This window comes from Carcharhinus amblyrhynchos, chromosome 22 (genome assembly GCF_965287045.1).
Source record: "Carcharhinus amblyrhynchos chromosome 22, sCarAmb.v2.hapA, whole genome shotgun sequence".
Lineage (NCBI taxonomy): Eukaryota > Metazoa > Chordata > Chondrichthyes > Carcharhiniformes > Carcharhinidae > Carcharhinus > Carcharhinus amblyrhynchos.
In genome coordinates this window covers 43128819-43154019 of record NC_137345.1, presented here as the reverse complement: position 1 = coordinate 43154019, position 25201 = coordinate 43128819, and the positions used below count along the sequence as shown (strand labels likewise).

Here is a 25201-nt window from a genome sequence, read left to right as displayed (position 1 = left end):
AATTGACTAGGTTGGATTTGTTTATCTTTTTGTGGACAAGACAGCACGGTGGCACAGTGGTTAGCCTCACTATTGCCTCACAACACCAAGGACCTAGGTTCGATTCTAGCCTTGGGTGACTGTGGAGTTTGCACGTTCTTCTTGTGTCTGTGTGGGTTTCCTCTGGGTGCTCTGATTTCTTCCCACAATCCAAAGGATCTGCAAGTTATGTGGATTTTCCTGAGTGCCCCTTAGTGCCCAAAGATGTGCTGATTAGGGGGATTAATGAGGTAGATACATGGGGTTACGGGCTATGGCTTTGTGCCTGGGTAAGATGCTCTGTCAGAGTATTGGTGGAGACTTGATGGGCCGAATGGCCTCCTTCTGCACTGTAGGGATTCTATGAAGACGTTCCTAGCAATTTTCTACAATGCTGGGAGATCTCAGTGTTGTACTTGTACTGGGACAGCTTGTCCAACATAGTTTTGAATAACCCATCTTTTTCTCCTAGGTGACGTTGGGAAAACTGAAGTAAACTTCTTTACAAAATCACCAAATGTTTACAGTGCAGAAGCAGATTGTTCAGCCCATCAAATGTACACTGGCTCTCTGGAAGAGCATTCTACCTAGTCCCACTCCTCTGTCTTCTGCCCATAACCTTGCGTGTTTGTTCTTTTCAGTTAGCAATCCAATTCTCTTTTGAATACCTTGAAAGAACCTGCCCCCACCACCCTCTCGGGTAGTTTGTTACAGACTCCAATTTTTCCTTGCATCACTTCTACTCCTCTGCCAATTATTTTTAAGCTGTGCCCTTTAGCCCTTGATGTTGTCTTGAGTGGGAACAGTTCCTTACAATTTCCTTGTTCATATCTCAGGATCTTAAATACTTCTGTCAAGTGTTCCCCTCAGCCTTCTTATCTCCATGGAAAATGTGCCAACCCCTCTTGTCATAATCTATTGCCATAATTGTCATAATCAAAATATCTATTGTCTTGATCTATTGGCATAATTTCAGTTCGTTCTTCCTAGACAAAACTTCCACTGTGTTGCTATTTCACCAGTGACAATATTCCCCTCCCAATCCACATTTTGAGCTAAACTGAAGTGTTTGCTTCTTGGGCTTTCTGTTTGTTCTGAACTAAGTTTTTCATTACAAAGACTACCTATCATGGTGGGGCCTGTTTCTGCCTTCATCTTGATCTGCTTAAATGCACACCTTTACCACCCACTTGATTATTCTAACGCTGCCCTGGCTAGTCCTCAATTTTTTTATCGTCTGTACCTTCATCTCATCAAAACCGGAATGTTGTATCTATCGCACCAAGTCTTACTCTTGTCCATCACTTTGCCTTCATTGACTCTTGGTCCTAATGCCTTCAATTTAACATTTTAAATGCTGTTTAAATGTAGCTGTGGTCAATCCCCCTCCCTAGTTCGGTAGCTTTCTCTAATCTTATAATCACGCTCTCCTTATTTGGGTGTTATTGGAGTTGTGCTGAGCTAGGGAAGTGGAGAGTGTTTCGTCACTTTCCAGACTTGTGTCTTTTAGATGGTGGTGTAGCTTAGGGGGTTCAGAAAGTGTGTTATTTCCTGCAAAATACCTAACCTCTGACCTGCTGTTATGTGGCTGGTGCAGTTACATTCCTGGTCAATGAAGTGACCCCTAGAATGTTGATGCTGTGGGTTTCAAAGGATTGAGCGTTCAAAGTGCTTGTAATTCTTCCTCTTATTGGAGAGGGTCATTCCCTGGCTTCATGGTGTGAATGTTAATTGCCACTCAACAATTCAGGCCTGGATTTGTTCATGTCTTTTCACAGACTGTTTCATTATCTGAGGAATTCAGAGTGGAACTTCACAAGCTGCAATCATCAGTAACCACTTCTGACTTTCATGATGATGGGAAAGTCCTTGATGAAGCCACTGATGATGTCAGACTTGAGGAACTTCTCCAATGATGTCCTTGAACTAAGATGATTGTCCTACAACAACTACAACATCATCCTTATGTTTTTTTATTATTTCATGGGATGTGGGAGCAGCTGGCAAGGCAACACATTTATTGCTAGTTCCTGATTGCCTTTAGCAAATGGAATTTAAGAGACAACCACATTGCTGTGGCTCTGGAGTCACTTCTAGGGCAGCCCTGTTAAGGTTAGACGCAGGGCATTAGTGAATCGGGTGATTTTTTTTTACAACAATCAGCAGTGGTTTCATGGTCATCATTAGACTTTTAATTCCAGATGTTTTGTTGACTTCAAGTTTCACCAACTGATGCCATATTGGGATTCAAACCAAAGTCCTCAGAGCATCATCACGGGTCTCTGGATTACTAGTCCAGTGACAATATCACTGTCACTGCCTTTTAACACTGTTTAAAATGGAATTGAAATGTCAGAGAGAGGAGTTGAAAGTACAAACAGCTGTTCAGCAAGCAACTGGAAATTTCATTCATTCTTGGATGGACTGGACTAACCTTTTGCTAATTTGAAAAGGGAGTAAGAAACTGAAGAGAACTTGTGCTACAGGGCATTGTGCGATGTTGGTGCTATTGCGAATTACTTTTCCTTGTTATCAAGTATACCATGGTGTTGCGTTGCAAAGAGCAGACTGCTGACTGAATAAAGTTCAGTGTTCAGCGGAGACTCTGTGTGGGTGTTTGTGTGTATGTGGGAGGGGCAAGTTTCAAGTACACGTGATTTAAGGCAAAAGGTTGCATTTATGGTCGTCTTCTGTTTTTTATTTCAGATTCGCTATATTTCTCAAACGCAAGGTTTGCCGGCTGAGTACTTGCTAAGTGCAGGAACAAAGACTACAAGGTTTTTTAACAGAGACCCAGATTCAGGATATCCATTGTGGAAGCTCAAGGTTATTTGGATCTTTCTGATTTAAAAAAAACCTGTGATTACAGTGGCTGATTAAATTAGTCCTTTGAAGTAGATTTCCATGTTAAAAACTGAAAATTGGATTTTTTTTCTAAATGTTCCAATTCTGACTTTGCAACCAATTGAAAAGACAGCTTTTAGCTTGTTGCTTACTAACAGTATAATGTTGTCTGGCTATTACTCTCTTTCCTCATCTTACTCTAATCACAAGCATGTTATTGCATTGTTTGCAGTTTTGGAAATTGAATTGTCAAGTATAGATATAATCCGAATTGCTTGATGACTAACCAGCTGCATGTCTGAACAAGTAGAACTTGTTGACGTAACTGGAAGGCTTATTTCTTTTTCCCAAGATGGTTGGGTTTAAAAATCAGACTCAAATTCAACATGGGTGTTCTGGTTGGAGAATTTGTAGCATTGTATCTGCCGAGCTCTCAGCTTTTAAATTTCAGCTGCCTCACTGCAGTTGGTAAAAGCTGTTAATCAGTTCCCAATTATCATGTTCGTGAGCAGCAGCATGGGGCTTGATAGAGCTTGTTCTGAGTAGTTCTGGTCAACTATAATAATTCTAACACACCGTGGTGTTCAGATGCTTTTGTAGACTGCACTGTGAAGTAGCTACTGTAGTTGTCTCCAAAACCCAGCAGCTGACTAACTTAATAAGACAACAAGAAAAGAAAGTTTCTTCAATGAATGTTCACACAGTTGCAAGCATCGGATGGTTTGTTGGCCCTCTCCCCTGCTGTTCTGCAAAAAAGCTTTGTACAAGCTCTTGTTTCCATGTTTCAGTCTTTTAAAATTATTTATATATTGCTTCCGAGAAAAGATGGTTTAATTTGTTAGCCAATTGCATTGTCAAAATTGCATTTTAATTTCAGATTTTGTTCTCGATTTGATTAACTGTGTAACATGTTTCTCTTGTCTTTAAAGAAAGATTTTGAGCATCAGTAGTGAAAGTTTGGAATTTACTTTACCTTTAGCAAAATATTTTAATATCAGAAGTCAACTGATGTTGGTTTTAATCCTGCATGAGTTGGAACCTGCAGTTATGAATGAAAGAATCTGTATAGTAAGCATCAATGTGACAGTACTAAGAATTGAGGCTGACATAATAAATCAAGGAAATATCTTAAAGTATGATGTTATTGCTAGAATTCCTTCTGTCAAGTGTAAGGTGCACTAAGTAAATTAATAATTTGCCAAGAAAGGCCACTACAAGCCCCCACCACACCGTCCATGACCAAAGAGATGGTTTGGAACAATTTAATACAATTAAATTCCATATAGTTGTCATAACTTTTTTAGTAAGAAGTCTTACAACACCAGGTTAAAGTCCCAACGGATTTATTTGGAATCACAAACTTCTTGAGTGCTACTCCTTCATCAGGTAAGCAGAAGCAGTGCTCTGAAAGCTTGATTCTAAATAAACCTGTTGGACTTTAACTTAGTGTTGTAAGACTTCATATTATGCCTGCCCCAGTTCACATCATAACTATCTTTATACATTTGAAACAAATAGATTAATTACAGTTGGAATTAAAAACACAATTAAAGTTGGCCTTTGCTGCAGCGACTTGCACCTCATTTATCTGATCTAAAATGGTTTCTCCAAAATAATCTGGCTGATGGCAATTTGAAAGTAATGGTTCAAGAAAGTGTTTGGCTATTTTTCTGTGTAGTTGCCAGTGGATGTGATCTGTGCAGTTTTGTGTAGGTTTTTAGGAAACAAACTTACTATTGAATCAACATAACTGGCCATGTTCTCTACAGTCTGAAATATGCCCAGTAATTTGTATGTTTCTATTTCAATGTTACTTTGCTGTAAACTTTTACTGCAGTTTGTGAATATTTTCAGCAATTGTTTTCTCTATATAGACACCAGAGGAACATGAGTTAGAGACGGGGATCAAATCGAAGGAAGCGAGAAAGTACATTTTCAACTGTTTGGATGATATGGCTCAGGTAAGTGAGTGACTTGAAGATTGCCTTGCTACAAATCGTAGAATTCTTTGCTCATTGGTGGAATAAAAATGGACTTCTGTGGCGCATTGTTCTATGATCATATCACAAAGGCACATTTGAGCCAACACTAGGAATTACCACCTGGTGTTTCTCTCTTTTGTTCTTCCCCACAATGGTGTCTTGAGCATTTTTTTTGTTGATAATAAAAGTAACCATATTAAATACTCAATTTTGAAGTGTTGAGGACCTTAGAACCTAAAATCTTTGACCTGGGTTTGCCAAACTTACCATGTCCACTTAGATTTATGTGCTTACTACTTTAAATGATGGTGTTTCATCAGAGCCATTAAACATTGTTATTGTGCAGTTGTCTGGAATTTAATACATGCTACTAGACGATAAAGAACTTTTAGTGTTTATAGAACAAATCCACAGTTCGCGCCAATGTTTTATTGCTTAATTTGTATAAAATGATATCACTTTGTATTTTTGACGGATTTTCTGTGAACTAATCCTGTTAAATAGTTTCACTTGTTGCCTTGAATGGATTTTTAATTCTATTTATAAAAGATGTACACGCACTCCCAGATGGGTTAATGGATGAACGTATTCCATGGTTTTGCATTGAAATAAAAACTAGGTTTAACTTGTAATATGCGTTTAATTAACTAGTGCAGAGGGATTGTAAAAATTAGCCTTGTGGCCAGAGGTTAAAGGAAGTGATATTTTATTATGAAGAGCATCACTGCCAAGTCTTGACACACATGAAAAATTTCCTCATGGAGAAGACTGAAAGTCAGCTGCTCAATTGGCTACATTCCCAGCTCCATGCAATGAACTTGGGAATCAATGATTCCACAAAGAACAGGAATCAAATTTGCACCTTCCTGAACTTACTGCATAGTTCTAGTTGGGTGAAGAAGCTCATAGATAAAGGTTGGGATTCTCCCAAAAAATTCTCAAGTTCCCAATATGCAGGAAAATGGGGGTAAAACCCACCTTTTTTAGCGTGATTTTCAGAATGAATCTCCAACACTCTGTGCATCAGAGTTCCCTAGCGTGATTCACTCTGGAAATCTGTGAGTGAGGCCTAATCCCACCTGAGTGGCCGGCAGCATGGTGCTGAGCCACTACGCATGTGACGATCTGTCAGAGTGGAGATTGACACATGCGTAGTGGCCCTGCATTGCCAGTCTTCCGATCCCAATCACTGGCATCCCAGACATCCACACGTTAGCCCCGATGTACTCGAACAGTGCAGTGGGCTGGGAGAATCACCCTCTTAATGTTGAAGTATGTAGAGAGAATTAGTTAATGACCAGCAGGGAAGAACTTCCACCCATCCACCGTGGAGGACTCTGACTCAGTCAGAAATCCTAGCATTAGACTACTTAATGTAATTCTGGTTGCCAGCCAGGTTTCAATGCAGTTAATGCCTCATCCAGGTAGGAAACTTGCTTGTAATACTTTGCCACATCAACAGTGGGCTATGGTTGATTGTTTCTCTTTTCAGTGCAAAATAGCCCCTTTGTGTAAGGAATGCAATCATTCATTCTACAATCAATTGTATTGTAGAACTGGCTTTGGAATTGTGGAAGTTCCCATTTATCTTCTCTCCAAGGGCTCTGCAACTCCTTCCCTGTCACCAGCATATGCTGCTTAGCCTTACTGGAAATTGCATACTCGCACTCATTTATGACATCCAGGAGCAGTAGGATATAAGTGAGCCAAGTGTATTATATGATCCCATCAGTGGATATTTAATCCCCCCCCCCCCCCCCCCCCCCCCCCAAACTTCTTGAGTTTTGATCATCTGTATTAGGCTCTTCCACTAATTCTGGTGCCAGCGTGTTATTCAATTCCACTAAGTTACAGAGTTTTCCAGCAAAGACAACAAATCCATTGTATTTCATAGTTGTCCTGGACTCGTTTTCATCACTGGTGTAATAAGCTTGTACCAACTTTGGGACACAGGATACTTTTTTTTTTGTGGACCTTCTAAAACTTTCTTGAATTGAATTACTTTAGTTTTGGTACCAACTTTGGTTATTAAGCAACACAATAATACTGTAAATTGTAATTCTGCTTTCTGATGAGTATTATATAGGGAATTAAGATTCTGAAACTTAAGGCCCAATTTTACCATTGCGTCACACCCGTTTTCAGGCGTGAAAACTTGATAAAGTTGGGTGTGAGGGCATTAATGTGATCTGCTCAGATGCCTACTTTACCAGGGCCAGAAAATGGCCGTGATCTGAACAGCGTCTGAAATGGGCGCAACAACTTTACCAGCATTTCCCTCTTTACCATCGCATTCGCGTGTCCAATTCCAGCATGAAACAGACATGTTCGACAAAGGTTTGTTTCAGACGCTCCAGCTTTTGAAGAGGTAAGTTCAGAGCTTCCAACGGCTCTCAGTTCGGTGGTGGAGGGAGGTAGAGGGAGATGGGCCAAATCATTCTCGTGGTGGTGGTGGTGCTGGCGGTGGAGGCGGAAGAAGCCCAATCATTCTCGAGTTGGGGGGAGGCTAGATCATCCTCTGGTTATGGGGGGGTGGGTGAGGCCAGATGGTTTTCTGGCCACGGTGGGGGGGAAGAGGGTGATCAGATGGATCTCTGGTTTAGTGGGGGGAGTGGGGGAGAGGTCAGAGAGGACTGCTGTCACTCTGTGGGGGGTAAGGAGGGCAGAGGGTCGTGATCAGTCTGGATGGGGGGTGGATGAGTGGATGGATAAGGGGGACAGTTATGTTATGGGGATGGGGCAATATCTGTGGAGGCCATTACTCCTGCTTTTCACTCCCGGGCCGCTTTATCCACTTTTAGCGGCCTGGGAGTGATGCGACAGGGGCACGTTTTTCAAATTTTTTTTCACTGCGCATGCACAGTTCAAAGCTTCAATCAGAGCTGCAGTGTTTTGGGCACAATAAGCCCCACCCACAGCATGATTCATACTCGCAATTTTTTTTCAGGCTAAGTGCGTGTGGGGGTGTCTGAGAACAGATTTCCAAGCCTGATCTGAACTGCGCCTAGATTCAGCACTTAGAATCAAGTGGTATAATAGGGCCCATAACGTTAGAAATTGATAATCTTCTGCTGTACATTCTCCTGAAGGCAGTGACTCATGCTGCTGTATTGTCCCATATTGTTAGCCCTCCAATGCCTTATCCAAGTTTCTGCTTGCTATCAGCAAGTCTAGGAAATGAGTGCTAGAAAAACCGCTGAGCATTGAGGGCCGAAGGGCCTGTACCGCGCTGTAATGTTCTATGAGCTTGACATTTTCTTTATTTGATACCTTCAAATGGGAACTTTGCAATCTCTAAACAGAGAGGAAATGTGAACTCATGATTTTCAGTCTTCTCTTTCTCTATCCCCTTTATCCTCTTTATCATTGCCCAGTACTGCTGAGTCCAATTATATGACCCCAGAATTTGGTACAGGCTTGAATTCTCTAGTTTTTATGGCAATTGCACTCTGAATTTTGATTTTATTTTTAAAAGAATATTTATAAAATGAGGAATGGATAAGAAATTTGTATAATTGTTTAATTATGTTGTTTGGCAGTGTACAGCTTTGCTTTGCACACTGGGTTTAAAGGCTTCACAGACTAAAAAGTGATAAGTGGCTATGCAAGGCATGGCTGAATACATAATCCACACGAGTATTAAACAATGAAGGATTATTGTTGCACATTATAAATCTTAAACATTGGTTGCTCATGTTACCAGCTCCTAGGGGAAAAAGTTGATATTTTCCCATGAAAACTGAAAATAGGATTTCAGTAATAAGTGCCCAAAGCACCGAAGATTTGCTGACATTTGCAAAATGCATGCATTCGTTTTTGAAACCTTCTGATGATGTTGAGTATTCATTGGAATATGACCTGAAGTTTATCAATGCAGTGAAAGGGACTAGCCCAACGCATGCCTAGTTTTTGTCCTCAGGAAATCTAGCAGCAACATGTAAACTATGTACTTGACGCTCAAGATGCTCCTCAAACTTGGGTCTGATTTGAGATTTCATTGTTGTAGTTGCATTCAAAATAAGTTCAGCGTTAAGAAGATCAAGATACTCATCTTAAAACAGTTAATGCAAAATCCTTTGTTGCGTTGCCTCACTTCACTGACACTGAAATTGTTATTGTTTACTGTTTTTCTGCTTTAGGTGAACATGCCGAATGATTTGGAGGGAACAGACATGTTGGCAGAGAAGGCAGACCGGAGGGAATATATTGATTTGTTGAAGAAAATGCTGACTATAGATGCTGACAAAAGGATTAATCCGTTAAAAACCTTAAATCATCCATTTGTTACCATGACACATCTACTTGACTTTCCTCATAGCAATCAGTAAGCCTTTTAAATATGTAAATAAAAGTTATTTGTGAAACAAAGCATTTTAGAACTAGATTTGGGAATTGTACTATTAGAATTTAAAGTTTCCAACTCCGGAACATTACCTGACTTCAACCCTGTCTTAGCTCATCCACTGCTGAAACCCTCATCCTTGAAAGTTCTGATCCTCCATTACCTCCTTCCTCTCTATCTCTGTAACCTTCAACAGCCCTCTGTGATCCCTGTGTTTCCCCCTTATTCTAGAAACACATCTGTGATTTTAAGTGGAACCCTGTTTTTGTCTACCTAAAGCCAGGAACAATGAAGTCCACTCTACTGTGTACCCCCCCCCCCCCCCCCCACTGCCCTCTGCCAAAAAATTTTCCTTCCTTATTTCTTCCGACATACCTTTTTGATCAAGCTCTGCCATAATACCGCCTTATGTAGCTCGTTGTTGAAATTTTGTTTGATAACGCATCTGTGAAATGCCATGAGATGTTTTACTGTGTTAAAGGTGCTACATAAATGCAACTTGTCATTGGTTCCTAGTTAGGGCATTACAGTGAGCTTCTTTAATGCCATGTAAGAGCTGTACTAGCACCACTGGTTCCCAACACAAACCAACAGTTTGAAATATTCCATAAATCAGGCATGCAATAGTATTCCAGAGGTAGCCTATCTCAAGATTTGAGCAGAACTCAGACATGAGAAGCTAAGAAAAGAAACCAAATAGGGATACTTGAGGTAGAATGGGAGAGCACATGCAGCACTTATCTGTAATATTATGGTGACTTCATGTGTCCACCACTTCCTCAAACCTGTACAGCCAGGCCATACTCTTCTAGGGTGAAGGAACATATATGAGTTGTAATTGTATGGAAACCTAAATTTTTATGCTAGGTAATGCACAAGTTTGTGCTTCCTTTTGTTTCCACCTTGGAAAAAGAATATAGCAGATGCATGTAAACGTACATTTACAGGCAGCAGTAAATGTAAATAAGTGCAGTGCTGCTTGTGTTTTTAAATCTGCTTATTCCATTCATTAAATAAACATACTTACGTTTCTTGCAGTGTGAAATCATGCTTTCAGAATATGGAGATCTGCAAACGCCGAGCCAATAACTATGAAACAGTAAACCAGAATAAAAGCCCATTTATTGCACATGTTGCGCCGAGCACAAGCACAAACTTGACAATGGCCTTCAATAACCAACTCAATACCATGCACAATACCATGCACAATCAGGTATGAGATAGATGAATTTTGTTGTACTTAATGATGTTTGTTTAAACCCTCTTTAAACTGATAAGGTGTAAGTTTCCTTCATCAGCTAGCTCTAGGAACCCCACGTGAAATAACTTTGGGCAGCGTTAATGTAGTTTCTGTTGTACGTGGGATCCATATCACTCACCTTTTAGAATCATGGAATCCCTATAGTACAGAAGTACTCAGCCCATTGAGCCTGTACCGACCAGAATCCACTCAGGCCCTATTCTTGTAATCCCACATACTTGCCCTGCTAATCCCCCAACACTCAGGTCAACTGAGCATGGCCAATCCACCTAACCCACACACCTTTTGGACAATGGGAGGAAACCGGAGCACCTGAAGGAAACTCGTGCAGACGCCGCACAGATGGTGCCCAAGGCTGGAACTGAACCTGAGACTCTGACACTGTGAGGCATCAGTGCTAATCAGTGCTAACCAGTGCCGCGCCAGTTTAATTTGGCTTGGAATTGGAAATCTCAAAGTCAAAGATGATTGGTGTGGAAAATAGCCAGGAGTTGCACATTGGTGCAGTAAGGAACTGTTTATAGAAATTAGAAGCAGGACTAGGCCATTCAGCCCATTGAGCCTGCTGCACCATTCATTTTAATCATGGCTGATCATCAAATTCAATATTCTGATTTTCCCCCCCCCCACCTTCCCCCATATCCCATAGAAACATAGCAACACAACTCTACTGATTAAGCTGTGAAGCAATGTTTGTAAAAAAGTAGAGTGCCTGCATCTCGAATGGCAAATACTCCAAACACTAGCAGTGAAATTATCCACAATATTCACAAACTATTGACCCAAGTTGTAAATTGATGCTTGCTGTGCATTTGTGCATTTGCACTTCAGTCATAATTCAACTTCCCCCTATTTAGTTGTTTGGATGGTGAAGTGGGAGTTCAACATTAACTGATACAGTTCTTTGATCCTTTTCCACAGAAAATAAATTTATCAGTACTTGAGTTATGCTGGTAATCCAACACCATTTGCTGTGTAAGCTGAATCTGATCAGCCCAAAGTGTGTAATTGTGAGATTACATTGTTAGATCATCTTAGTGTGATCTCTAGAGTTCCATTGTAGATGGACTGAAAGAAAGTTCTAACATTGTAACCTGTTTATTTGGGGATGGTGCTTGTACTTTGTCCTGGAACTCTTTTCAGCCATCTTACATTCTCAAAATTATTTTAAAATATACAATCTGCAGAATCTTATTAATTTCAGCATATCAACTTTTCTGCAAGAATGAATGCAGATAAATATTTCCTTTGGAAATCCAGTAATGCCTTAATGTACTAATGGATAGCAAGAGATACAAAATTTAAAATTGAAGTAGAGAAGAATTTGAAGAAAGAGAAGGAAAATGATCAAGGGAATAAGGACCACTAAGGGGTTGGAAATATTGTATTGGTGTAATGGATAAGGTATAGACCAGAAGGGATTGTGACTCATCTAGCTATATGTACTAAATGTACAAAATGTATGTAGGCGAGTAATCCTCGGTCTGTTTATTTAATAAAAACCTTGCAGGTGAAACTGTAGGTTTAACTGAGGTTGATATAATGTAGGAAATTATAATCAATTCTGTTATGACTAAGGTGTGGCAGTATGAAGGTTGTATGTGGAACAGAGCTGACTGTGGAACCTTTTTAATTAGTGTGATTTCCATTCCAGATTAGAAAGTTACATTCTTATTCTACAGCCCACAAAGCAAGGTGGATCCCCTTTTTAAAAACCTGAGAGAGAGAAGGTCTGGCAGCATCTATGGAGAGAGGAACAGAGTTATATTTGGGTTGATGACCTTTCATAACTAGCGAAAAATAGATGCAGCACGTTTTAAGCAAGTACGGAGGCAGGAAGAGGGTGGAGAACAAAAAGGAATGTCTTTGATAGGGTGAAGACATGAGAGACCAGATTATATGGGGTGATGATACAAAACAAAAGGACATGCCAGTGAGACAGGAAAAAAACAAGAGATGGGTCTAGAGATGTTGTGCTTTCAACAGATCAGCCTCTGCCATTTCCGCCACCTCTATATTGATGCCATCAGCAAACACATCTTCTCCCCCTTTTCAGAACTATGAAGAGACTCTTCCCTCTGCAGCAAGCTAGTCCCCTGTTCTATCATGCTGGTCAGCTCTTCCCCTTTCAAAGCAATTGCAGGAGATTGTACACTGTTCTTTTACCACCACGTTTCTCTCTGCCTAGGGCCCCGAACTATTTTCCCATGTGAAACAATGATCTATTTGCATTTCTTTCGATTTAGTATACCGTATATGCTGTTCACAATGTGATCTGTTCTACCCTGGGAAGACCATGCACAGATACAGAACAGCTTTTCAGTCTGCTGGTTTGGTCACCAACTTCCAGTTGCCCCATTCCCATGCTGTCTTCTCTTGTCCTCAGCCTCTTACATTGTTGAGCTGCATTGGAACAGCACCTAGTCTTAGGCACTTTACCACCCTCTAAACTCAACATCAACTGAGTTCAGCATTTACAGATTTTAGCCCCACCTTTTTTTAGGTGGCAACTGTTGATGATCTTTGTCCCATTTATGCCTCCTCTCAATCCATCTTTCGTTTCTTTAATCATCTCATTTTGCCAGGCATCACCATTGTCACTTTTATTGTTTAATGTCTCCTTCCTTCCAATCTTAACAGAAACCTCTTTATTTCTTTTCCCCTCCCCAACTTACTTTGCCTCTGGTTTTTCAACTGAAAGTTCATCAACCTTTACTTTAAGTATTTGATAATGGTTGCTGCTTGCATAACTTCATATCACCAGCATTTTCAAGGATTATTTCATATTCCCAACATCTGCTGGATTTTACATTTTATATGCACAAACTAATGGGTCATAATTTCCTGGCTCCCTAGAGTGTTGGATTTGGGAAGATCCTTTGAGAAATCTGTCTGAGAAGCTCTTACGTAAGAGTTTACCGGGCAGTTGTCCGGAAGGGCCAACTTCCCCTGAACAATTACGCTACGCAGGGAACCATCTGACAGGGATTTAAATCGCTAACTTCTAGCAGTTTAATACTTGTAGATATGCTGAACACTTCTAACTTCAGAGCAAATATTTAAAGACCCAGACCCACATGGGACATCCCCAACTAAAAGCACTTACACACCCCCCGACTCCTACCCCAAATATCCTGATCATCAGTGACAGATTGGCCCATAAATTCCTCAGCGGTTTTCAGTTCTATCAGGTTATTTGATATTCTTTTTGTGTCTATTCCTGAAACTCTTTAGTTTCTGTTTCTGATAGATTTTAAAATTGAATGTGGTGATTTTGTATTCAAAAATAGATGTAAAAAAGCATTAGAGAATAGAAACTGGGGAAAGATGTACTATTTTTTGCTTTACTCTTGCTGCTTGAAAATATTGAATTTGTAAAACCTTGTGAAAAGAACACTGAAAACCATGTGAATGTTTCTCTTCTGTGCTTTTCAAGGTCTTGTGTGTCCTAAAGACATCAGGGAGAAATTGGATGTATATCTGGCTTTGTTCCGAATTACTCACACCAACTAGTTGTTGTGAAAAGATGAGCTCTCTCAAGCTGTAGTGGGAGATTCTTTTGTAGAATGTTACTTGAATCTTTGAAGAGGAAATTATATAAGGCTTAGGTGCTCTGTAATTAATGGCATTGATACACTGATTATAGAGTTTTTTGTTAATTACCAATCTACCTGTATTTTGTTCTTGGATTTTAAAAATCCTTAGCCTCCCACTATATTGCTGCACATATAATCAATGATTGAATTCTGTACTTTCTTTAGGCCAACACCTTGGCTCCTACCTCCACAGCCGCAACTCTTTCACTGTCCAGTGCCGATGTATCTCTGCTTAATTATCAACCTGCACTATACCAGCCTACAGCAGCACCTGTGGCGGGTGTTGCACAAGCAAGCATGCCTCTGCAGGCTGGAACAACACAGCTGTGTGCACAGGCTGATCCTTTCCAACAAGCCCTCATTGTGTGTCCACCAGCATTTCAAGGTAAGTGACTTGTCTGCCCCTCGTAACTGTCCTGTAGAAATGATGTCAGCCTTGTGCAAATTTAATGCCCCTGTTGAAATCTGTTTTTCAAAACACCATGTGTGCTCAGAATATCAAACTCAGTAGTGTCAACGTAATGATTTTGTATGTGTATATAGACTGTTCTGTGCATAGATTCAGTAAGAAGTCTCTCAACACCAGGTTAAAGTCCAACCAATTTATTTGATAGTAAACCCACAAGCTTTTGGGGTTTGCCCCTTCGTCAGGTGAGTGGAGAGTTCTGGTCTCAGAGCATATAACAGCACACAGAGTTTACAGAATACTGATTAGAATTCAAACCCTGAAAGCTTGTGGGTTTGCAATCAAATAAATTGGTTGGACTTTAACCTTGTGTTGTGAGACTTCTTACTGTGTTTACCCCAGTCCAATGGCGGTGTTTCCACACTATACTTAGTTTCACAGTTCTTTTTGTTGGTCCAGCTTTATAGGAAGCCTTATATTTAGCCCGGTTTGGGAATTGTTCAGCCATGTGATCAGGAGTTTAATGGTATCTGTTGTGCTTGTTGGCTGCTTTTCAAACTGGGTTACATGATGTAATATAGCAAAAATTTAGGATTTTCTAATTCGACTGGAAAATATTTTATTCTAGTAATGATTATAGTTAGCAAATTTTGTTCACTAATGACCTCTTACTGCTTGAATTTGTTTTGACTGATTCAGCAAGATGCCTAATCTTTTGAATGGCATTCATGGAAATAGGATTTTATGATCCTCTTGGGAAATGCAAAACTTGAGGAATGTTGTAGTGTAGAAAGGTGTTGAAGTGGTGAATGAAAGAATTGATATGCTGAGAGCTGCAAAGGAACACCAATTACAGTTTAGGAGTGTTTAAGGTAGGGAGAAAATAATAATTGCAGAAGAAACTGATTCTGTATCTATGGGCCCACATAACTTATTGAGCTAGAAGCATACCTGTATGGATAAAGTTTGGTTTTCATATGGCAGCATCAGAACCCCTATATTTAAATTCTAGTGTTCTGTTATTGCTTGGGTGGCTCAAATAGAGAATCAAGAAATATAGGACTTGATTTTAAATCTGCAAGTTGGAATGTTTTGAACAGGTTAAAATTGGGCCCAGAGAAGTTTAAAAGTTTTTGAATGGGAATCCCTCTAACCTTGATGGTAATTTTTTGCCCCTTTCTCCCCCATCCAAACAAAAAAAATCTCTCTGGTTAGGAGAATTGGCACTAAACTATTCTCGAGCTTCAGTATTGACATTTTGACTGGTCATTTGATAATGTGTAATATTGTCCATGGGTACTGAACTTGCGCCTTCCATTTAACTGAGACCAGTGCAATGGAAAATCAGTGTCATTCCACCATGTAAGGCTGAGCTGCTTGCAACCTTTTATGAAATATTTCAGCTTACTCTTGTAAAATAAAAATGTAGAACCTTTAAACTTTTTTTGTTTAATTTTGCATATACCAACTTTTGAAATAACCTGAAATATGTGTTGTTTTTTTTTGACAGGGCTACAAGCATCTGCAAAACATTCTGGCTTTTCTGTTAGAGTGGAGAATGCAGTGCCTGTTGTACCACAAGCACCAGCTGCACAGCCAATTCAGATTCAACCTGGTGTTCTTGCTCAGGTAAATCTCTGACCAGTCTGTTTTAAGTTGAGTTTGGTTTCCTATATTTTCCTGTGCTTCCACTCCTGAAATGCAGTAACTCTTGCTGACCTCCAGCAAGTACTGATGTCTTTCAAGTACCTTGCTTCAGACATCATCAGGACTGAGAGTCAGAGTAGTCATAAGCAGTAAGCAGGAGTAATTTTTCACCCTGGTGCATCATTCCTTCATTGCTTACCAATTAAAGGACATGGAAACCAATAACGGAAGATTAAACCCTTTGAAAGCTGCAATGGTCCTTGTAAAAATTATCTATGTGATAGTTGCAATAGTGGAGATTAGGGCTGCTTAAAGCTTTGATTTACATTTTCAGCAAGCTGCCTTTTATTCAAATATAGCTTGAAATTGCTAAGTGTAATTAACAGGCTTAAATGATTATGGCAACCTTGATTTTTTTTTCTTCTTGTTGACTACTCATCCTGAAACAGTGGCTTTCCCAACACACAGGACTATTTCCCCTATGCAGTAATTCATCCAGATAGTTCAACAACCAAGGCTGCCATAGTCAGCCGAATTCAGTTTGGCTGGAAATCGCTGTGAGCCGTGATATGTTTCTGACAGCCACAGCGGTTTATAGTGGCACCCTACCACTGCCCTTCTGAAATCATCCAACCCTGCTCTTAACAGATTGATTCTGGGGTCATATGGTTTGCATCATGCCACTCCCTGGTTAAATTTGCTGAGCCATCGAGGGAATGCAAATATCAAATGCATTTTTCATATTATTGTAGTGTTCACATTTGCACAAGTTCATTTTCCTCTGTTGAAAAAGGAGTGCTTGTATAATCCTTAAACCAAGTGCATTGAACAACTAATTTGATTGAAATAAAGATTGTGATAGCTAAATAAACCTTTCCAGCAATTTTTGTTTAAACCTGGTGATTTGACTGAAAGAAATCAGATCAGTGCAACGCCAACTGTGTTTTTGGGTATTTTCACCAAAAAGTGAAACGCAAGTTCAAATTGCTCCAAAACTTTAAAACTAAGTGACTCATAACAAATGTGAGCTCGTGAATTAAGTGAAAAGCTGAGGATGCAAAGCCAAGCAGAAAGCAGTAGTATTAATTGAAACACCCGGTAAAGTTAAATTTTGAGAATTATTTAGATGTGAAAAACTATTTTTGTAAGTAAAATGTAAAAAGATTAACTTTGGAAAAGTAGTTTTGAAATTTAAAAAAAATAGTGTCTCATCATGCTCAAACATTTCAGAGCACTTCATTACAATGAAAAGGACACTCAAGTGCATATCTCCATGCCATATTAACTCAATGTCATTACAATTGCTTAACTCTTTGAGGCTTTTCCCTTCTCGGTTAATGTTCTGTAACTAAAACAGAACTGATAAATACTTCCATTTCACAGAAGGGGGCTTCAGGCCAACCCACATTCAACAATGTGTTCTGAAAACTCTGCTCACATTTTGACTACCTCTGACAAATTGCGCCACAGCAGCTGCAACAGTCTACACCATTATGAAACAATCAAAAATCTCCCAACTCAATGAACCCGCAACATTTTAAAAGAAAAGTCAACTTGCTCTATCTCCCAATGTTAACAGATGGATTCTTTTAAAACAGATTCTAGGATCCAGATCCACAGCTTCACCAAAACTTAATTAATTCTTCCTTGGATCATACTCTCTGCCAAATTTTGTTGAAGTCTGTCAACTAGTTTGAGATGCTGGGTGGGATTTTACAGTCTCGCTCATCCTGAAACCGTAAAACCCTGCCTGAGGTCAATGGACCTTTCTAGGGCCTGCCATTCGAATGCCTGTGGCCGGCGGGATGGGAAGATTCAGGCTATACTGTTTATAGACTGCTGGGGGGGGTAAAAAATTACCTGTCCTCACCTTCAGAGGCTGAGGTAATTACAGTAGAGTGCAACACGTGCTGTTTTTATGTCCATAATTTTAATGCACTTACTGATGTAAAAACATTTTGTTTTTATGTCCTTGATTTTAATGAACATAACTGGTGTAAAAGCATTCTGCTAAATATTTTCCCTAGGGCCTGATCTCTAACTATTCCCATGTGACTTGAAGGCAGTTTTAAATCAGTAGATTTAAGTGAAGCAAACAATCAGTTGGTAGCACGGTTTAATTAAACTTGCCCATATTAAAATCCAACAATGAACAATTTTGCATTGTGTAGCTTTGTAAAAGCAAGCCAAAAACCAGCTTTACTTGAATCACTATAAGCAGGTAGTTGTCTAAGCCTTGACCTGTATCTATAATTATCAAAGCACATTAGCTACACTATCAATGTTGTATTCCGGTTTAGGGTCAGGATGCTCAGGTTCTGTTGATTCTGGCTTTTTTGTATAATATTGAGATATTGTTTCAGTGAAAACATGCTGTGGAAATTCTGCAAAAATAAATCATCCACTTTTGAATCCGTATAATGTCTCTATTTAATAGGAATGCAATCTTCTTTGATTCCATGTGTACACATTTCTTCTCATTTGAGCTTGATTAGTGCAACGATTCAGTGTCATCCAGAACAGGGCCTCATATACTGAAAACTGATAATGACTGTTTTGCCACAAATGATTGCAGTATATCAGGGCATGTCTTGCTAGCTACTTATTTTCTTTCTTTTCCCTCTAGGGATGTGGCAATGTGGAATAAATAACAACTTTTTTTTACAGTTGGAAAATGTAATTTTGTAAACAATAGTGAACTCCTCATAGCTTTAAAAGCCTTATTGTTAAAAGATAAACATTTGAGCTCAAAATCTGAGATGCCTTATAACAATGCTGTTGCGGTTTCAAAATCTTGATTGGTTGGAAGGGTTACAAAACTTAACAAAAAAGGCAAAAAAAGCATGTTTTTGTTTGTAGTAATGTAGATATTACTTTAGCTGTTGCTTTTTAAAGCTATGAATGTAATCATTTTTTTCTCTTATTTGAAGTTGGCAGTGTCTCTTTTTGTATGCCGAAATAGAATGTGCATCAACCCCACTTTAAAATTGAATCTAATATTGATACTAGTTGCTGTTATTTACATTTGTTTCCAAAATAAATGGATGGTTGGTTTGCATTTCAATGCATTTTATTACATTTGGCAGGTTAGGTGGTTGTGCTCTTCTCCTAGCCTATCCCCACCATTTTGGGGCCTAAACTTAAATCTGACTCCCAACAATAGGTGTTTCATCAGCCCTAAGTAAAGCAAATCTGAACTTAATTCCTGGTTCTGTTTACATGCAGAGTATTTTCCTTGCCAAAGATTATGATTTTCATACTATTCTGAGCATCAAAAAGTGACACTGCAGATTTAAGAACTAATGTACCATATAACTGACTCCCAACCCCCCCATTACAGGGCAGCTGCACACCGCTGATGGTGGCCACTCTACATCCTCACGTTGCCACTGTTGCTCCGCAGTATGCGGTCCCTTTTACCCTGAACTGCGCAGCCGGCCGGCCTGCGCTGGTCGATCAGACGACCACAGTACTGGTAAATGCTCCCACTTGGTGTGATTCTATGCACTAACAGATGCTCCTCTGAGGCTGCTGCAGAGGAACGGAAGCATGTATCATTGTCTGCCTTCTTATATATTTTCCACGTCATTGGACGTCTCCTCTTTCTTACTCTTTTGAACAATGTGGATGGTAAAACAAGTTCTACTTGAGACCAAAATACTCAGCGTTTCTAAAAGGCTCAAATTCTAGTGACATAGTTAGGAACAAAGAGAGTGGAAATTAATTTTCACCAACATTCGATTACTTATATTTCATTCATGGTTCATTAACCACATAAATGTAAAACAGTTTTAAAGACTGATCTGGAGGAATACAAATACAGTTGTGCCTAATTGTATCTAAATTCTCTAAGGAAATCATATAAAAATGTAAGTGCCATATCTTCCCACCTACTTCAAATCAGACTGAGTTAATCTCTGTTCGTGCAAGAGGTGGCAGAGAGAGAAGCAGTGATTCTGTCTACAGAATGGTATTGTAGATCTTCTTGGTGATGTGTTCTGCTTTATGCAAATAATTTCAAGAGGAATTAGTGCCATTTAACGGATTCTGCCAGATGGAACTAAGCAATTTTAGCACTGGACCAGGAGTTATCGATTTTTTTTTGTTTTCTCCTCCATCTTCAAAACATCAGGGGAACTTCGGTAAGCACCTGAGAGAGAAAAAAAGAGGGGCAGCACAGTGGCACAATGGTTAGCGCTACTGCCTCACAGCGCCAGGGACATGGGTTCACATTCCAGCTTTGGGCGACTAGAGTCAGAGGTTTATAGCATGGAAACAGGCCCTTTGATCCAAATTGTCCATGCCACCCCTTTTTTTTTAACCCCTAAGCTAGCCCCAGTTGCCTGTGTTTGGCCCATATCCCTCTATTCTCCCTGTGTTTGCATGGGTTTCCTCTGGGTGCTCTGGTCTCCTCCCGTAGTCTAAAGATGTCCAGGTTAGGTGGATTAGCCATGGTGAATGTGTGGGGTTATGGGGATGGGGCAGGAGAGGACCAGGGTAGTGTACTGTGTCAGAGAATGGGTGCAGACTTGATGACCAAATGGCCTGCACTGTAGGGATTCTATATTTCTATGTTATGTTGGTGGTTTTAGATGAAGAGGGATGGAAGGAGTCAAATGTGAAACAGAAATGCTGTTACAGACCAGTTGGGTCAAACACCCTATCTCTGTGCTGTGAATTGTGTGATTAAATCACCACCATCCCCTGCCCACCTTGTTTTGTGTTTTTCTACTCCATATAGTTACTATTACCATACATTATTTTGTGAGCAGATTCGCAGCATGCTCGAAGCCCTTGCTGGTTCTATCCTGACCAGCTACTGGAATAGTTAAGAGATTTAAGTGTGCTAGTAGACCTATCATTTCCATTGTATATACTTTCAAAACTGCATGTTAGGATAAATAGCTGAAACAATAGAGTACAAGTCTTTAGAGGTTAAGTTTTATAATGCATTGGTCAGGGTTTTTTGGGTATAGTTTTGTTACTGTACTTTGAGTGCTGCGTGCATTCAAGAGCATGAAGCAATTTTTGACGATGAGTTATGAATATATTAGATAAGGCAATCAAAATGTACTAGGATGTGAAGCTGGATTATAAGTTATAGGAGCAGAATTGGGCCATTCAGCCCATTGAGTCTGCTCTGCCATTCAATCATGGCTGGTAAGTTTCTCGAGTCCATTCTCCCTGTAACCTTTTGATCCCCATACCAATCAGGAACCTATGTCTGCCTTAAATACACTCAATGACCTGGCCTCCACAGCCTTCTGTGGCAATGAATTCCATAGATTTACCACATTCTGGCTGTCGAAATTCCTCCTCATCTTGGTTATAAAGGGTTATCCCTTTAATTCTGAGGCTTTGCCCTCGGATTTTAGTCTTTCTTACTAGTGGAAACATCTTCCCCATGTCCACTCTATCCAGGCCTTTCACTATTCTGTAAGTTTCAATGAGATACCCCTCATCCTTCTAAACTCCTATCAAGCACAGACCCAGCATCCTCAAACACTCCTCATGTATTATGCTTTTTATTCCTGGGATCATTCTTCTGAGCCTCCTCTGGATCCTCTCCAAGGGCAGCACATCCTTCCTTAGATATGGGGCCCAAAATTGTTCACAGTGCTGCAAATGTGGTCAGACTCAACATTATATCCCTACTTTTGTATTCTAATCCCCTCGAAATGAATGTTAGTATTATATTTGTCTTCCTAACTGCTGACTAAACCTGCATGTTAACCTTAAGAGAACCCTGAACTAGGACTCCCAAATCCCTTTGTGCTTCTAATTTATGAATTCTGTCCACGTTTAGTAAATAGTCTACATCTCTGTTCTTCCTACCAAAGTGCATAACCGCACACTTCCCCACGTTGTATTCCATCTGGCACTTCTTTGTCCATTTGCCTAACCTGTCCAAGTCCTTAAGCGGCCTCTCACCTCCTTAATACTACTTGTTCCTCCCGCTATCTTTGAGTCACCTGTAAACTTAGGCACAATGTCCTTGGTTCTTCCATCTGGATCATTGATATGAAGTGAAAAGTTGTGGTCCCAACACTGACTCCTGCAGAATTTCACTAGTCATTGGCTGCCATTCTGCAAAGGACCTGTTTATCCCCACTTTCTGCTTTCTACCAGTCAGCCAATCTTTTTTCCATGCTAGTGAAAATGCACTACTTGCATTTATGTAGTAGTAGTAAAATGACTTACAGCAGTGAAAATTCAAGGGATGGCATTTCTGGAGCTTAAAGTGAGCTGAACTTTATGTAAGTGAACTTCAGAAGATGACTGAGGGTGTTTCATAAGTAGAACCTGGAGGTGTCAGAAGTAGGGATGAGAGTCTCAGTGGCCCATGGGATTAGAGTAAGCAAAGAGATAGACTGTTGTTTAAGTATATATGGTGATCATGAATTGACAGAGCAATTGAATTGGATTTGGTCATACGATGAGGCAAAAGAGAGGATCAAGGTAGAACCTTGGGATACTTCTAAAATGGCAATGTTTGAATTAAAAGAGAATCTATTGCTTGATGTGCTGGTCTTTTTGGAACCACAGTAAAAAGTCTGACAACACCAGGTTTTAGTCCAACCTATTTATTTGATAATATACTCGCAAGCTTTCGGGTTAGCCCCTTCGTCAGGTGAATGGAGAGTTCTGGCCTCAGACAGAGCATATAAAACACAGACAGTTTAGAGATTACTGATTAGAATGCGAATCCTTACACCTAACCTGCTGTTCAAGACCTGAAGTGGCTGATAATGTGAGTGGAAGGAGCACTGATCACAGTTTAAAGAGATGTGTATTGTCTCCAGACAGTACAGTAAGTGAGGTTTTGCAAACCCAGGCAAGTCACGGGGGTTACAGATAGTGCGACATGAACCCAAGATCCCTGTTGAGACTGTCTTCATGTGTGCGGAACTTGGCTATCAGTCTCTGTTCAGCGACTCTGCGCTGTCGTGTGTCGTGAAGGCCACCTTGGAGAATGCTTACCCGAAGGTCAGAGGCTGAATGCCCATGACCACTGAAGTGTTCGCCAACAGGAAGGGAACAGTTTTGCCTGGTGACTGTCGAGCGATGTTCATTCATCCGTTGTCGTAGCGTCTGCATGGTCTCCCCAATGTACCATGCTTCGGGACATCCTTTCTTGCAACGTATCAGGTAGACAATGTTGGCCGAGTTGCAAGAGTATTTACCATGTACCTGGTGGATGGTATTCTCACGTGTGATGATGATATCCATGTCGATGATCTGGCATGTCTTGCAGAGGTTGCTGTGGCAGGGTTGTGTGGTATTGTGGTCACTGTTCTCCTGAAGGCTGGGTAGTTTGCTGCGAACAATGGTCTGTTTGAGGTTGTGTGGTTGTCTGAAAGCAAGAAGTGGGGGTGTGGGGATAGCCCTGGCGAGATGTTCGTCTTCATCAATGATATGTTGAAGACTCCGGAGAAGATGTCGTAGCTTCTCCGCTCCGGGAACCAGCAGTAGAGTCAAGAGAGCAATGGCTGTGACCTGTGGAGATGAAAAGTCTCGGAAGATGCAGAGACTGTGTACCACAATAACAATTGACTTTAAGATGGCAACATTGGTCAGGATGGAAAACAGACTAATGGTATTCTAACAGGGAGTAGTGGGGAAGAAAGGACTTTTTAGAAAAGAAGGCCACAGATGAATTTCTTAGAAGGTTAGATTCATAGAATGTGTTTCATTATCTTGATAAGATGGTGACCTTGGTAGCTATTTGATTATTTTCAGTTGGTAAGACCGATCATGAGACCTTGTTTAGTTGCCAGTTTAGTAGAATTTGTTTTACCAACTTTGAGAGGATGGAAGGTAGATGGGAGTTAAACTTATAGTCATCTGACTACAAGCTGAATGCTTTACTTCATCTTAAGCCTTGCATTATAATTTCTTGAATTGGGTTGCTGAATTGGCACATCACCCTCATTGACAGGGCAGAATAATAATATTTTCAGATCTGTAAATCTGAAATTGGAATCGATTATCAAAAACCTGGAATTTCAAAATTGGGACTAGCAGCTAAACCTCACCAGTTTTCATTGAAGGCAGCTTTTGGATATTGATTATGCCATATGCCTGTATAAACTGGCAGTGATCTTGCAATAAAGTAGTCTTTTCTGGCCAAAACATCTTGCACTCTGCTCTGTGCTTAGTTCGAAAATCTGTACTTATGCATCACTGGGAAACATTGAGATTCAGGTTAAATTGGCAGAGCTGCACCTACATTGTCAGTGTTCCAGCGTAGAAGTTATAGGATTAGCTGCTGCTCTCATCCAGAATTTGAATGCACCATTTGTCTTGTGTTGTTGCTGAGGACTTGACTTCAGTTTTCTGAAGTTGAGTCCTACTGGACAATAGCAGCCACATTAGAGTCTTTTAGTAACGCTGAGTCCATTGGATTTAAATTGATACTTTTCAGTAAGTAGTTAATAACTGGTGACGTGGTCAGATTGGTAAATGGAATCAGAACCTGAACTGGTATTAACACTTTGAACAAATTCAGAATGAAGACTGCAAAAATTAATTAGCATTTTTTGTTTTCCCTAGAATTTATAGCAATACAATAGGTAAAATGCTGTGGGATTATAGGGAAATGTTATTAAACTGATGTTTGCATTGATGCCTTTGATCTTTAAGTGGGAATGTCAGTACAGTAACTTGCATCCTGCCTACTTGCTGTTACAGATTGCCTTTTATTAAAAGGCGGAATCTGTTAACTCGGCTGACTGACAAATGCTGTTAATATTTCCAAACTAGAATTTAATTTCCTTTGAAAATAAGCTTTAAGCTTGTTCCCTGCAACAGTATTTTTTTTATTTAAAAAGTAACACACCACAGCTGTTAAACACAGTCTTAGTATTTAGCTCTGTAAAAAAAAAAGTGTTTTGTCTAAGTGATGTGCTAATGTACTTCTGGCTGGATAAGAGTTATGGAGAGCTTGATGCAAGGATCCGATTCAACAAATTAGTTAATCTTGGGTCTGGAGCAGTTGGGTACCCAACTCTCTCCTTGCTCACTGAGTCAAAGGGGTTTTCCATGGACATTTTCCTGATCTAATCTCTAAAACATAAAATCCTATTTAAGTCAAACGGCCAGGAA

At 40.0% G+C, this 25201-nt stretch overlaps 1 protein-coding gene across 6 annotated transcripts in view; it reads left to right on the top strand.

Moving 5' to 3' along the window:
- The window catches only part of LOC145357096 (homeodomain-interacting protein kinase 1-like), a 119947-nt gene that overhangs the window by 73579 nt on the left and 21167 nt on the right, over positions 1-25201 (top strand). For 4 of the 6 annotated variants that reach the window (XM_080210209.1, XM_080210210.1, XM_080210207.1 and 1 more), the window contains 7 exons: positions 2725-2844; positions 4737-4823; positions 8984-9168; positions 10225-10399; positions 14209-14428; positions 15960-16078; positions 19437-19571. In XM_080210209.1, coding sequence (XP_080066335.1) covers positions 2725-2844; positions 4737-4823; positions 8984-9168; positions 10225-10399; positions 14209-14428; positions 15960-16078; positions 19437-19571 — 1041 coding nt within the window. The remainder of the gene's footprint in view (positions 1-2724; positions 2845-4736; positions 4824-8983; positions 9169-10224; positions 10400-14208; positions 14429-15959; positions 16079-19436; positions 19572-25201) is intronic. The other 2 variants (XM_080210212.1, XM_080210211.1) reach the window with 1 other exon arrangement.